This window comes from Tachysurus fulvidraco, chromosome 9 (genome assembly GCF_022655615.1).
Source record: "Tachysurus fulvidraco isolate hzauxx_2018 chromosome 9, HZAU_PFXX_2.0, whole genome shotgun sequence".
Classification (NCBI taxonomy): domain Eukaryota; kingdom Metazoa; phylum Chordata; class Actinopteri; order Siluriformes; family Bagridae; genus Tachysurus; species Tachysurus fulvidraco.
This window is the reverse complement of record NC_062526.1, coordinates 13,908,373-13,924,547: the sequence shown is the minus strand read 5'-3', so window position 1 is coordinate 13,924,547 and position 16,175 is coordinate 13,908,373. Positions and strand designations below refer to the sequence as shown.

The window sequence follows — 16,175 nt, the reverse complement described above, 5'->3', positions numbered from 1 at the left end:
TAGAACTTTTACAACGAATTTAAAGCACAGCATTTTTAAGAACTATAAGCTTTAAAATGAATGCATTACATGTACCCTAGCAAGTAAAAGATACACACTATACATGCAAAAGATGATGCTATCTTCTCGTTGAAAAGGAAAAGTGCAGTCAGAAATATTTTGTTGCGTTTAGTGTAGCAAATCAAGAAAACCGCAGTATCGGCGATTGGAAACTCAAATTATAAATGAAATTGTCTGTATAATTGCTATATTATTACTTGTATTAAAAAGAAAGAAAGTGCATTTTAAAATATAGTAAACTGTATATTATGTGCATTATACTATTTTAAGAAAAAAGTGTACTAAACTGAACTACCTTACTCAGTATATTGGGATTATTATCTATCCTCAATGTAATCAAGGTGTAGAGTGAATACATCTAAAGATTTTACAATAATTGGTATAAAGTGATAAAGGTACCGATCCATCGACAAGCATCGGTACAGTTGGTACACTTTTACCTGAGTCCTTTAGGCTAAGACAATTGAGAAAAAAAATTTGTCATAAAAAAAAGACATTTCTCTGTTTATTTTTCTCTCCAAAACAAAGAAATTTGGCACAGTAATATGTCTACTACGAACAGCTTTTTAAAGAAATAGTAAAAAGGTGTTGGTTTTTTGATGTTGCAATATTCATCTTAAATGTCCTTAAATTGAAGAAGCAACCCTGTGAAATATACTCAGTGTTATGAGCCTGATTTAATAAGGCATGTTGTTCTAGGTATAAAGTATAAAGTCGTTCACTTACCTTGGGAGAATTATTTGTTTGAGTAATCAGTAAAGAGTAAAGTGGCGGTGCTCTGCGTCCTTGGGCTTTTATTTCTTCTGCTGAAAAGCTGCCTCTCATCCTCATGCCACAGGAGTGGCTGAGAAGGAGGCAATTAAATTGATTACGAGAGGCAGGAAACCCTTGGGTCTGTGCTTATGGGAGTTAGAGGAGCATTCAGCACCTGCTCCATGGGCGAGTTCCGGCCCGCCTTTGTGTGTGTGTGTGTGTGTGTGTGTCTTTCTCTCTCTCTGATACACAACATCCTGCACAAGATCACAACAATCAGCTCTAAATTGTGTTCATTAGCTCCATTATCTTGTCATAACACAAAGACAATATCATAACCTTTAATGTCCCTTTTGCCGAAATTGTAATTTTGCGCCATATTTATTTGTTTATTCACTGGATATCTATAAACACTCTAAACACACACTCCGGTCACATCTGTTATGCACACGTAGAGCCCAAACACGGAGCACGAGCCACTCTATAGTGAGCACGAGCCACTGTGTTCACATTCTATACACTGCGCCTCTATAGTGAATGTGATGTCATCGAGACGCCAGCCAGTTATCTCGATTTGTTCCTACGTGTTTTTCCCGCGCTGATGCGCTCGAGCGCAGCATGGTCCTATCATCGATCAGCGCATCTCAGCTCGCGCACAGTAAGAGGTTTATCCGGAAAGACAGAGAACAAATGGCCCTTTAATTTAATCAGCATCCTCCGCGGTCGAGTCATGTTCCATTCCGGCCCACAGCTCCAGACACAGGGCCATTATCGGCCTGTTACACGAATAATTGCCGCTCCTTTGTGCTCGCAGGCTACTTTTCAGGCCTACCGACTAATTACAGGCTTATTTTTTCCTGACTGAAGATGAGCTCCTGCTCTTATAATCTAACTAAAGGGCTTCATACTGACTGCACTTATTTTACTAAACCCATGTTAGTGTCACTAAAATACAGCCTTTAATAATTGTTTATTTATTAGGCCAATGGTGTACAAATCCAACACACACACACACACACACACATATATATAAAAATATAAATCAACCACAAATACAACACAAAAACATTTGTCACTATGGAGCCTACAGATTTGCTCAGTGCTCCTTCTGTTCTCATTCAGTCACAGTGAATCCAGAGGCCGAGCCCAGGAACATAGAGGGCAACAAAGGAATATACACCTTGGAATCAGTACCAGTCTATCACAGGCCACTGTTCACACTCACTCTCATGCACACAACTCACACATACACTCACACCCAGACACACTCTCAAACCCACACACACTCACACGCACACCCCACCCAGCCACACTCCAACATGCTCTCAGACACACCCAGTGGCAATTTAGTGTAGTCGACCCACCTACTGTTATTTTTTCAGGAGGAAACCAGAGAACCCAGAGGAAACCCACATGGAAACAGGGAGCACAAGAGAAACTCCCCACAACAGGACTGCATCAGGAAAAGTGGCAATGCTACACGCACGGTGTAATGCATACACCATTACCCCCATTCTATTTTAATCTGTATAGTTTTAAACTCCTCATTTCCTCTTTAGAGGAGTTCATATAGAAGGAATATTAAGAACAAAAGATGTCAGGAAAATAACTTCCTCACTTGTGGATTTTTTTAATCAAGGGATCAGTGTTCTTACAATTTCAGCGATGGTTACTAAGAGTTTTTTTAATATGGGTGCACAGGGATTTGCAGTTGGTTACTTGCAAAGAGAACACTTAATGACTTAAAGCCGTTGCATTTGTACTTCTGGATACAGGAGAAATAAGCACATGCTCTAAAATGCTCATGGGACATTCTCAGGGTATGTGTGCTTCAGGACGGTCCATTAGAGATTTTATCCAGCTGGTGCCGTTGATGAGTTTGGTAGTGGCGATGATGTACTCTGTCCCACCGTCTTCCATCTGAGACAGAAAGCGGAGTGCAGCGATTTCCGCATACGTCACACCCCCAAGGAAGAACACCAGCGTTGTCCTGTTCTCTCCCTGCTGACCTGTGAGGTCAAAGAGAACACACTTACTCTATACATAAAACACAGCAGCTCGATGAATCGTTTTCATATCTGCCTTTTGGATCATTTGCACATTCTGAACAAGTTTCACAAGCATTCAATAAATCCAAACAGGGGTCTGAGATTTTCTATTTTCTATTTTCAAGTGCATTGAGTAGAAATTGTTAAAGTGAAGTCCCTACAAACCCAAGCAATGCACAAAGAGTGCTGCGGCTGTAGAGTTTGCAGTAGTTTTCCAATTAGCGCCTTTCTGCCAACAGTACAGGGCAAGAACCAACATGCAAACTTTATAACACTCGTATAACTTAAAACTTAAATAGACCCAACAAGCCACCTATTCCATTAGCCTATATATTAAGGGAATGGTTTAAATATAGTTCTTATGTGTCAAGACTCCCAGTCATGTACAAACACAGAGGACCAACAAAACACGTGAAAGACAAAAGCATCTCTTATCTTCAGCCACCGTGTGTTAGCTCAGCATTAGCGTGCAATAAAACTGTCACAAAGTGTCCTTTTAAAACCGAAGACACAATTTGCACATTAGTCTTCCTCGACATGTGTTTTCAGTGATAGTCTTTGCCCATGTTTAAAAAAGTGAACGGACGTGAGACTGGCATTACGTCCTTACTCACAGGAACCGAGATCAAATAATTTAATGAAAAGAAGAGAGTTTAAATTTAGAAAAATAGCAATTTGATATCTTACTCCTAATCCTGCGACAAAACTAATTTGCTAAATATGTGCTAGCCCTGGTGTGTGTGTGTGTGAGACTGTGTGTGTTTTGTTGTCTGTTTGTTTTGTAATATATTATGCATCAATGTCCTACCTCCTTACACTTACGTTTCTTATGGAGACCAGGGGGAAGCTGTTGTCTCTCCTCAAAGTGTGGCCCAGGCAGCATTTTCAGCACCTCCTCAATGCTCCTCCAGCCTGGCCGAGCCAGAACCTGAGTCAGCCTCACACTGAGAGGAGCATAACCACTATACACATAGGAGATGTCATTGGGGTTCTGACAAAAAAAAAGAAAGACAGAATTAACATTTTTTTTAGTAAAATATAAAATGGTGTCATTTATACAAGGAAAACAGTGTGTGATTGCCACACTATTAATAAATTTTTATCACTACAGATCAAGATCTAATGACGATAATATTTTATTTCAATCTCTTCATTGTTACCATTCATCAATTAATACCTTTAAAGGATATTAATTTAATTCATCTTTTATCCTGGACAAGGTCACACTGGTCAGGGTTTCCATTGCAATCTGGGGACTTGGACCAGGATGTTTTGATACAGTAAAGACAAATGACAAATACAAATGCCATTTCTGTCTTCAGGGCTTGTTTTAGGCTCCAGGGCCCAAGAACCACCCTAAAGATACTGAAGTACTTTTATAAAATTCTTGTAATGGTGATCAAATGCTAGCAACAAACCTGGACACACCAATTCTTAAAAGGCACTTGTGAAAAGCTGAAATCTTGAATTCTGAAATTCGGATTTTGGGGTTTTTGGGGGGTTTTCCCAGCCATTTTCAGCCTCTTACCTCAGTAGCATTTTAAGTTGGTATGTGCTACTGATTTGCCTCTAAACCACAAGTGGAACTGGATAGTGACGTGATGCCTGTGGCTCAGAGAATGCAACGGTGCTGGGATTTTATTCAGTGTTGAAGATGAATAAATATAAATGCAGGAGGAATTTTCTTCAAGGAGGATTTCTCACATCAAAGTGACATAAAAGTGTTAATGGTCCATTAAAGCTTTGAGTTTAGAGTTTTTTCTTTATCTAGTTTGAAATATTTTTCACACCAATACAGGATATTTATCTTGCCTTCTTTATTGTTTAATTTCTCCCCATACATTCAGCTACTGAATGGATTAATCGACTAATTGACTGTGTGCACATACTCATTCTCAGCCTATTTCTAGTTTGCATCTTTCTCCATTTCCGCTCAGACCGACCTGTTCGTTCGCATCCTCCATCCAGAGCTTGAGTGTTTTCCTGATGGTGGGATAATTGTTCCTCGTGGTGATCTGAGATTTGAGTAAGCCAACCTTTTCCAAGTTGTTGAGGGTCAGAATGTGCTCGTATCCGTAAATCTACAATACACACACAATAGATATTTGCTGAATATTTGTCGAACGTTGAGAACGGGAATTGGTAAAAACAAACAACAATGACTAGTTACGAGTGCGAGATTAAAACCTGCAGGATTTCTCTCTTGTAAAAATCAAGAACTTTCTGTTTAAGGCCGTTATTGCAGATGGACTGCATGCAGACCAGCCGGAGGATCTTGATAAGTGGGTCCTTCTGTGCTATGCAGTCCTCTATGTAAGTGTTAATCTGCACAAACAAAAATTAGAAAACAATTACTTCAATTTTATCAACTCTTTATTTATCTTTTTTTTTTTTTTTTTGGAAAGATAAAATTTTAATTACAGCATGAAAAAAAAAAAGACTTGTTTACAGAGTGAACTTCACCTTGTCTGTATCCACTCCGGTCATAAACTCTTGCTCCACTGTCAAGTTATCAAAAAAAACTTCTGAGGCTGGAAGAGAGAAGATCAGAAGACTTAAAAAAAAGTTTGGACTTAAAATCATAAAGTCCTAGAATCTCTCCCAGTATATCTTAATTTGTTAATCTGATATAATTACACTATGTGATTTGAGCAGTCTTTTAAGATTACTACTTGTCACACTGTATGAGATTAAGATCATATTCAAATCTTGTCTAAAACATTTAACAGTCTGTGAGATAATATGTTCATTTTCCATGTCAGATTATACGGTGAACATCCTTTAACCAGAGACTAATGATATTAAAAAAAAGGTTACATTCTGCATCAGTCAACTGCAGCCCAGGTAAAAAGAAATGTTGTTGAAAGATTCTTTTTTCTGTCCATTAAGAGGTTTCCTTTATGTTTCATGTCACACGGAGTTTCAGAATAAGCATCAACTTTTTTTAGATACTTTAATCAGACAGTTTTCCCCAACGCTGAGGACCAAAGAAATCTTGTTCAAATTTTCTCTACAATGGTAAAATCTGGCCAAAGTTTTTCACAGTGTAATTGTAGACAACATGCAATCAATAATGAGAAAAACTAATCTGTGGCACACAGAATGTGAAGAAAAAAAAGAGAAGAGTTTGAACACACTGGTGATGTCCTTGATGAGCTCAGCAATGGACGTGTGGTTGGCCAGCGAGGTGCGAGCGGCCTGCATGTGAGGCAGCTGGGATACAAACTGTTTAATCTCCCCAACAGTCTTCGCATTGTGGCGCTCCTAAAAAAAATAAATAATTAGACAATGTGTTTTCCTCCTCTACTGTAATCAAAGCATTGCACAAAGAGATGGATCAGAATTTGGATAAGTTTAGTTTTTGATGTTAAATTGAAATATTTTGTCAATACACATGGCCCGGAACCACCTACTTTCACAAGAGTTAATGTGACGTGCCATAGACAAATTTCGCATCTCTAACTACACAACCCATCAACAGGTTTAAATGGTAGTGTTCTGTGAAAGAAACACATCTCCAATGTTTGGCACAGTAGTTTAAAATCTGAGACACAAACTTCAAATGCGGCAGAGATGATCTTGGCTTTCTTGCTGAGTGCTGCTCCTACAGCGTTAAAGTTCTTGTCACGAATTTCAGCATAGAGCTCCTCAGCAGAGTTGAGCTGTAACTTCTTGGGCTCCGTGGGCAGATCTTTACCTCCTTCACCTGCCTTCTTCTGGGCAAATTTCTCAGGGGGAAGCTTCACATAACCTGTAGAAACAAAGCTTTGAAAAGTTATCATGTTAATCAGAATCTTAAAAAAGCATTACTTGAAGATTCATTGAATCAATTACAAAAGGTACAGTGAAATTTCTTTGTTTGATATGTAAGAAATTACATATCAAACACATCAGAAAAATTCCCAAAAGACTTAATATATCATAGAGGAACATGTTAGAACTTCATTAGAGAAACTTCATTAAGATCTTCACCTCATCATTTAATACTCTGAAAGATATTATATTTCAAAATGCTCAAACTCAGTTATTGCAAGTTGACATTGGATTTATGAAGAAAAATGAAATGTTGCTTGCATAAGTATTTACCCCCTGTGCCATGATGAAAGAAACTGTGAATATGTGGGGAAAGTTTGGTTGAAATTATGTGGTTTTGTGGTCAGATGAGACCAAGATAGTGTTTTTTCACCAAAATTCAAACCTAAAACATCAACCTAAATACATCACCCTTACAGTGAAGCATGGTGGTGGCGGCATGCTTCTCATCAGAAGGAGCCGGACATCTTGTTAGAATAGAAGGTAGAATGCAAAAAATCTAGGAAAGATGCTGCAGGAGAACCTTCTAGAGTTTACTAAAAAACTGAAGCTTGGCAGGAAAATGAATCTTTCAAGCAGGATAGTGATCCACGAAGCCACAGCAAGATGAGTGTGGCTCAAGAATAAAAGGTTAAATCTGATCTCAGTTCCTTCGAAAATCTGTGGCAATACTTGAAGTCCAACAAGCATTACCCAAGGACCTGGAGCAAGTGTGACAAAAGGAACGGGACAAAAATCACTCCAACACTGTGTACAAGGCTGGCACACATACGATGGATGGATGAATGGAATACCGTTAGTAATGCCGTAGATCTCATCGATGAGGCCTTCATAGGTGAGCTGTGTGGCTAGCGGTGTGAGAAGGTCCACGTTTCGGTCCAATAACAAGAGCGTATCAAACACTGGCAGGATTTGATTCTGACTGCCAGCAAACTCCCGCTTCATCCGCAGCATCATATTCGCTACATGCTGCAGGAATAAAAAAAGATAAATGTATTTAAGATGGTGCTAGTCAAACTGCCACTGAGACAGGCCCATGAAGTTGTGATTTGTATTGCAAATATTGCTTTTTAAATTTGTAGCATTGGAAATACATGTTGGATTTAGTGTTAGGTTTTGTTAGTAGTGCCAAAAGTGGTTCTCTGAAACGAATAAACATTTGAAACAGACTGGATTGGACTGGATGACTACATGTAGAAATAATCAGCAACCTAAAGGGGCAAAAACAGTGTTGGTGCTCTCACCCTTGCACATTCTCCTTTGCCAAAGATCTGCGGGATGGTTCCATACAGTGCCTGCAGAGTCATCAAACCCTTAGCAGTGTGATACAGGCTCGTCTGGTCATTCTCAAGATAACATTCCTGCATATAACAAAACAGCTGATGACAAAGGAGAAATAGAACGTAAAGAATGCTTCCATGCCAAGTGTTTTCAAATTCACTTGGGGAAAAAAGGAAAAAGCAGAGATTCTTCTTCTATGAATGAATTAACATGAACATCAAAATAACGGTAGAATATTCTATATTGATATAATGATGGATAAAAGCCAAAAACACTCAAGGCCGTGTACAGTATACGTATGAAAAGCTTCATGTGGAATACAAAGCACATGTCTGTCCTTTAGAGCTGTTTTTTTTTTGTGTGAGACCAAAATATAAACAATTGTATGGAAACCAGTATATATAGTATATAATTATTGCCACAAACCTTTATTCAAAAATCTGCAGAAACAGCTCTCTAAATAACATTAAAATGTTAAAGAAAAACAAAAGTTTTATCCTTCTGTGTTGGTACGGTCCCATATCCAAAAATAATCTACCGTTCAAAACAACTGCTTATTGTATGGATTATGATGATTCAGGGCATAATAGGTAATCCATAGTCGTAAGATACATGGTTTATACAAATCTCTCTTTTTTTTGTAACTAAAAAAGACAAATTACATGCAACTCCTCGTCTATATAAGGCCCAGATAAGACTGAAAGCAAACTGCTTCCTTTTTTTGTTCAACTATTAATAATTTGTTTATTGCTATAAACAATTAGAACATCTGAAGTGCTTTTTGTGCTTCACATTAATACATATGACTAGTGCCATAGACTGATGCAATCACAAGCTTGACCAAGTTGCATGGCCAAGCCAAGCTGATTTAGAAATCTGGAGCTGCTAAACACTGGGATGTTTTAAGTACTCTGTGAAGCTGAAATATTTTGTGCCACTCCTGGTTTGTGCAGTAACTGGTCAAATTTTCTAGGTGTAGCTGATATTCTTAACACAGCATATAGTTTCTGCCTTGGTGAACCCTTCCACTTACCCTGAATGCACTTTCTGATTCCATGGACAGCAGGTCTCCATCATAAGGGATGAGGTCTAGAATGTACTCATCGATGTTAGTGAAGGCATTCAGGATGCCTTGCTCCTTTAGGCGCTGCTCACACAGCAGACTGCGCCGAGGTACAAACAGTATGTGGAACTCACGCTGTGGCTGCAACTTGTCCTCACTGTATGAAAGACAAGTATGAAAGTTTGCTTTATGTACAAATAGAGAGAGAGAGAGAGAGAGACTAACCTCATTACATTCTCTGCAATAATGTCCATCAACTCCAGCTTTGGACGTACAAAGAAGATGACACTTTTGACATCTGCTGGTGGCACATGTCCTGCTTTGAGTGTAAACATCTTTTCCACTTCATGTTCCTTGAAATACAGAAGATCTATTTTATACAGTAACGTTTAAATGTCCCCTCCACAGATTAGCTCAATTCTAGCTTGTTATTTAGCTAAATCGAGAGTACAGAAATCACCAAACTGTGAAGAGAGCAGAATTAAAAACAGTGGGACAGAGAAATTGTTTTTGTTACGTCACGAACAAAACAATATACGCTGCAACCTGTGAAGTTTAACATAAGAAAAGCTAAGCAAGACCATGAAGCTGTATACGACTCTAGTTTTGATTAGATATTCTTTGCCTTTCTGAGACAGAAACAGTAAACAATGGAGGAAGCCTTAAACCTAGCAGGCACATTATACGTACACATGAATATCCATATTAAAAAGTATATCTTTTTTAAAAATTAGACATACCTGTATTTATGGAAAGTTCTCCATTTATACAGACTTCACAACATAAACACTACGTTCAAAAACATTATTTTCTTACCTTCAGCAACGAATACTGAGCTATTAATCCAAACGGTCCGGTGAGGTACTCGTCCCATACAATGGCCTAAAGAGAAACGGTTCATAATTAAAACAGCATGTTTTAACCTTTAGTGAAGCAAACATGCAGGTTTATACAGTCACATGCTTTTAGATTAGACCAGTGATGTGCAGAGTTATTATAATAAGTTACTTACACAGTATCTGCTTTCATGTTATTATTTTAATATAATATGATTTTGATTGAAATGAAAACAGAGAAACTGCATTCAAATTTCCCTTACAATTCAGCTAAAAGGCACCAACACACTGATTGTCTAAAAAAAGCTGTGACTTATTGATTTAATTAGCATTTAATCTAATATATTTTATCTCAAGATAATCTTAACTTCATTTTAATAGTATTGCTCTCAGCAAGCAAAAGGCCCATCTACCTCATTACAGCATTTGTAAGCTAATCTACATGAAAATAACACTTACTGATACTTTTACAAGGATTACAAATGAAAAGTTTAATGGGAAATGAGCTGTAAGTTTTATCATCAGCATCATCCATTTAAAGGCATTAATCTCATCTCTCCTCGTTGTGTCTTCACTCCACTAATCTCTTTTCATGCAAGCATCAGGGAAGAAACATTCATTCATTGAGCTGTTTTCTGTTGACAAAAATTCCCATCTTTAGTTTGTCATCTGAATATTTGTATTTTCAGTTTTGATGACGATATGACAGCACTTATATTCAAAGCGTTAGAGAGGATTTATAGACAGCTTTAGGCAGACAGACTGTTTTTACCACTAAGGTTGTTAAACTATGTCATTCTGTTACACTGATAAAAAAATTGGCCTTAATAAAAAAATTATTCAATTGGCAAATATATGTTTACTGAATTGAAAGAAAAACTCACGTTTAGTCGAAACTCTATTACCTCAGCAGCATCTGACAGCTTTTCACAGAGCATAAAATTACATGTATTCCTGTGAATCAGCTAAATCTAAAAACGTTTGTCTGGAATTTGTTATTATATCTTAATAAGGATAAAGACCCAACATTTTCAATTCATGTAAAGAATACAACAGAATATTGCTCAGGTTTAGGTCCTATTTTTATTTTTTTGTTTTGGAGATCTTGTATATGACCAGTCCTCCTCCTCCTCATCATCATCATCATTTCTAGATAAAATTCTCTTTATAATTGTAATAATGTGTCCCAGTATAAATGGTGTAGTCTAACATGGAATCTTATCTTAAAAGCGACAAGCAGTGATCCAGAGTGAAATAAACACAGAAATCAAGCCGAGAGGAAGTAAAAACTAAGCGCTGAGACATTATACAAACACTTCATATTAACACCGTGTAAACAGAACAACCAACAGGGGAAATAAGGTAAAACCTTGCTTCCTGCGCATTTGTCCAGAAACTCGCGAAGCTCCTTCCTTGCAGCTTCCCTCAATATATTAAGATTGACTCGGCCATAAGACAAGTGAGAAGCCATATTTACACGGTAAACAGTACAATCACGTGAGGCAAGTCATGTCACGTGGTTTCGTGCTTTGGCAAATTGACGGCTTTCCTTTCTGCACATGCGCACTTCACTACATTTCTTTATGTGACCTGTAGGTGGCGCTGTGACTCTGTTTTACACAGGCTTACGACATATTTCCCAGGTCTTTGAAACATGTCGGTTTAGTCATATAAGCCTTTTATCATGTTTTAGAGATCATTCTGAATGATGTTATGAGTAAGGATTAATAATCAAAACAGCAGGAATAAAGAAATATTTGAGAGAATAAAAAAATGATCAGAAGGTTGAGTATTCAAGACCCAGAACTGCCAAGTGAAGGACTGTTGTTCAAGGCCCGTAATCCTCTCTGCTCCATCATGACTGACCATGCCCTTTCACTGAAACCTCCTAGCAAGCTGTGCTGCATGTAGAAAGAGGTTAATTGTACTGTAATGTAAACATGATAAATTAATGTTTCTTGAACAGTGTCTCATGGAAAATTATGCTCTAATCTCCGTCTCCTCTTACATTTACATTTACATTTACAGCATTTGGCAGATGCCCTTATCCAGAGCGACGTACATAAGTGCTTAAATCTCTAACATTGAATACATTAATGCTGGTTCACTAGGTTACATACTTAAGATACCATGAGTTTAAAACATTTGTTCAAAGTTACAATGAAAAAGTGTCAAAGGTTTTTTTTTTGTTGTTTTTGTTTTTTTGTTTTTTAAATGCAAAAGATAGGGAAAGAAGTGCTAGTTGAAATGTTTCCTGAATAAGTAGGTCTTCAACCGCCTCTTGAAAATAGCCAGTGACTCAGCTGTCCGGACCTCTAGGGGAAGTTCATTCCACCACCTTGGTGCCAGAACAGAGAAGAGTCTTGTAGTATACTTGCCTCTTCTCAGATTAAAGCCACATTCATGGATAAAGCTTACTGACTGGACAGTGATTGTATTTCAGTCTGGGACTTGGAACAACACACTGCTGGAAGTGAAATGCTGTGCAACCTGGATTTAGTGTCACAAAGTCCTCATCTAATTCTGTAAAAAGAGACAGCTGATAATTTTCATAGAACATATCAAGTCATATAGCAATGCAAAAAAGGCTTTGCTTTTCATTTTTTCAAGAAATATAGTTTGGGTGTTTGCAACCGGTTGGCATAACCAAAGAATTTCTGCACAAACTGTTAGAAACCTCACATTCGATTGCGTCTTGCATATTGGAGAGGTGTTCTCTTCATGGTTTTCACTGTACAGGGCAGATGGCAGACAGTTTGTATGGCATCGTGTGGCTGAGCGGTTTGCTGATGTCAACGTTGTGGATCAAGTGGCCCATGGTGGCGGTGGGTTTATGGTATGGGCAGGCGTATGTTATGGACAACAAACACAGGTGCATTTTATTAATGGCATTTTGAACGCACAGAGATACCGTAACAAGATCCTGAGGCCCATTGTTGTGCCATTCACCCACGACCATCACCTCATGTTGCAGCATGATAATGCACGGCCCCATGTTGCAAGGATCTGTAAACAATTCCTGGAAGCTGTAAACATCCCAGTTCTCGCATGGCCAGCATACTCTCTGGACATGTCATCCATTGAGCATGTTTGGGATGCTCTGGATCAGCACATACAACAGCATGTTCCAGTTCCTGCTGATATGCAGCAACTTTGAACAGCCATTGAAGAGGAGTGGACCAACATTCCACAGGCCACAATCAACAACCTGATCAACTCTTTTTGAAGGAGTTGTGTTGCACTTAGTGAGGCAAGTGGTGGTCACACGAGATATTGACTGGTTTCCGGACCACCCAATACAGTAAAACTGAATATTTTAGTGTCCTTTTATTGTGGCCAGACTAAGGCACATCTGTGCAATAATTATGCTTTCTAATCAGCATCTTGATCTGCCACACTGTGAGGTGGATGGATTATCTCGGCAAAGGTGAAGTGCTCACTAACACAGATTTAGACAGATTTGAGAACAATATTTGAGAGAAATAAGCCTTTTGTGTACTCAGAATCAGAATCAGAATCAGCTTTATTGCCAGGCAACTGAAGTAAACAGTATTCCATGCTGTTAATTGTTCATCAGGTGGATTGCTTGAGGGAAGAAACTGTTCCTATGTCTGGTCGTTCTGGTGCTCGGGGCTCTGTAGCGTCGGCCAGATGGCAACAGTTCAAAGAGGGAGTGTGCTGGATGTGAGGGGTCCTGAGTGATTGACTTTGCCCTTTTGCTCACTCTGGAGAAGTACAGGTCTTGAAGAGTGGGGAGAGTTGTGCAAATGATTCGCGCAGAAGTCCGGACTACCCTCTGTAGTCTCCTGAGGTTGGATTGAGTAGCTGAGCTGAACCAAACAGTCACTGAGGTGCAGAGGATGGATTCAATGATTGCAGTGTAAAACTGTTTCAGCAGATCCTGTGGCAGGTTGAACTTCCTCAGCTGATGAAAGAAGTACAACCTCTGCTGAGCCTTTTTCACAATGGAGTCAATGTGAATGTCCCACTTCAGGTCCTGGGAGATTGTGGTTCCCAGGAATCTGAATGACTCCACTGCTGTCACAATGCTGTCCATGATGGTAAGTGGGGGGAGAGCAGGGGGGGGTTTCTCCTGAAGTCCACTATCATCTCCACTGTCTTGAGCGTGTTCAGCTCCAGGTTGTTAAGGCTGCACCAGACAGACAGCCGCTCAACTTCCAGTCTGTAAGCAGACTAGTCACCATCCTGGATGAGGCCGATCAGTGTGGTGTCGTCTGCAAGCTTCAGGAGCTTGACAGATGGGTCATTAGTGGTGCAGTCATTCGTGTACAGGGAGAAGAGCAGTGGGGAGAGAACACAACCCTGGGGGGCACCAGTGCTGATGGTGCAGGTGCTGGATTTGAGTTTCCCAAGTCGCACTGCTGCCTGTCTGTGAGAAAGCTGGTGATCCACTGACAGACAGAGGAGGGCACGGAGAGCTGGGTTAATTTGGGCTGAAGGAGTGATGGGATGATGGTGTTGAAAGCAGAGCTAAAGTCCACAAACAGGATCCTCACATAAGTCCCTGGTCTGTCCAGATGCTGCAGAATATAATGCAGTCACATGTTAACTGCATCATTCACAGAACTGTTTGCTCTGTAGGCAAACTGCAGAGGGTCCAGTAAGGGTCCAGTAATGTACTTCAGATAAGCCAGAACCAGTCTTTCAAATGATTTCATGACCACAGATGTTAGAGCCACAGGTCTGTAGTCATTAAGTGATTTTGGGTTTCTTTGGGACGGAAATGATGGTGGAGCTTTGAATCATGAGGGTACTTCACACAGCTCCAGTGACGTATTGAATATCCACGTGAAGATGGGGGCCAGCTGATCAGCACAGGCTTTCAGACAGGCTGGTGAAATGCTGTCTGGGCCTGGAGCCTTTCTTCTCTTGATCTTTTTGAAGACCTGACACAAATCATCTTCACTGAACTGGATTGAGGGTGTGATTGATTCGGGTGTTACAGAAGGTGAGAATTGGGCTTTTTCAAACCTACAGTAGAACATCATATCAGTTGCAACCCTGAACAGGATAAAGGAGTTACTGAAGATGAAATGTATGGAATATGTGTAGATTTGTCACAATCTGCTGTTTTGATTTAGAAAATTAATTAATCACTATCATAATCACTGGTCAAAGAAATGGTGAGATAATAAGACAAAATGGTAACACAAACATTTAACTGTGTTTAATTATTTAACCTGTATTAACACAATGCACACATTTCTTCAAAACACTTAGTTACAAAATACTATATTTTATTATATTACTATAATAAAGTTTATTGCTATTTAGACCCTAACTAATCCAAGTTTTTTACAGTACATTTCCCTAGGACTTTTACTATGCAAATTTATTCAAGAAATGTATGATTGAGTCACCATTTTAAAAAAGTAAAATTTAGCTTTAGTAAAAATTGTTGTATTCAAGTGTTTTATATTTTAGGTTTGTCGATCCTAAAAGATGAGCTGGAATCTCCTTCTTTGGATGCAGAAGTCTTCAAGTCAAGTCAAGAGTCAAGAAGCTTTTATTGTCATTTCAACCATATATAGCTGTTGCAGTACACAGTGAAATGAGACAACGTTTCTCCAGGATGAAGGTGCTACATAAAACAAAGACAGGGCTAAGGACATGTAAGTAGTCTTAGCCACATAAAGTGCAACTGTGCAACCTAGTGCAAACAGTGCAGGACAAGACAAACAAGACAGTGCAGGACAAAAGACAGTGCAGGACAAAAATAAAGTGCAGACATAAAGTTACAAGACAATACAAAAAGTACAAAAAATGCAATACACAAAAGACAATAAACAGTAACAGAAACAGCGCCGACCGACCAGTGTAAATACTGAATGTTCAAACAATATTTCGTGCAGTAACATTAGAATGAACACAGTTTCTTAGCAGCAGGTCCTTTGGATAATATATAGAGTTGTGCAAAAAACAGCAAATGACTGAAATATTGTATAGTATGTGTGTAATGGCTGAGATATTTTACAATATGTGCAAAAACAGCTGAAATGTTGGACAGTATGTGCAAAAACAGCAGAAAAGTGTGCAAAACTGTGTGTGTTTTGTGAGGGTCTATGCAGTCCGTACAGATGATGTGCGTGTATGTTGTGCTCAGTATAGTACTGTTCAGTTATTGAGAAGTCTGATGGCTTGTGGGAAGAAACTGATACACAATCTGGTCGTGAGGGCTCGAATGCTTCGGTACCTTTTTCCAGACGGAAGGAGGGTGAAGATTGGGTGTGAGAGGTATGTGGGGTCATCGACAATGCTGTTGGCTTTGCGGATGCAGCGTGTGGTGTAAGTGTCGATGAT

General features: G+C 39.0%; 1 protein-coding gene across 2 annotated transcripts; it reads right to left on the bottom strand.

Moving 5' to 3' along the window:
- Positions 1-2,427: 2,427 nt before the first annotated feature.
- Positions 2,428-11,380, bottom strand: vps33a (VPS33A core subunit of CORVET and HOPS complexes). Of its 2 annotated transcripts, none has more exons than XM_027145716.2 (13): positions 11,224-11,380; positions 9,835-9,900; positions 9,244-9,371; positions 8,989-9,175; positions 7,919-8,035; positions 7,469-7,643; positions 6,419-6,612; positions 5,999-6,125; positions 5,325-5,392; positions 5,049-5,186; positions 4,805-4,942; positions 3,684-3,852; positions 2,428-2,822 (listed from the first exon to the last, which is right to left on the bottom strand). In XM_027145716.2, exons 1-13 carry the CDS (start codon positions 11,323-11,325, stop codon positions 2,629-2,631), a joined length of 1,803 nt encoding a protein of 600 aa, XP_027001517.1. In that variant the 5' UTR covers positions 11,326-11,380; the 3' UTR covers positions 2,428-2,628. The 2 variants fall into 2 exon arrangements, with proteins under 2 accessions (XP_027001517.1, XP_027001518.1); XM_027145717.2 differs by having other exon boundaries at positions 2,629-2,822; positions 3,670-3,852.
- Between the last annotated feature and the right edge of the window lie 4,795 nt (positions 11,381-16,175).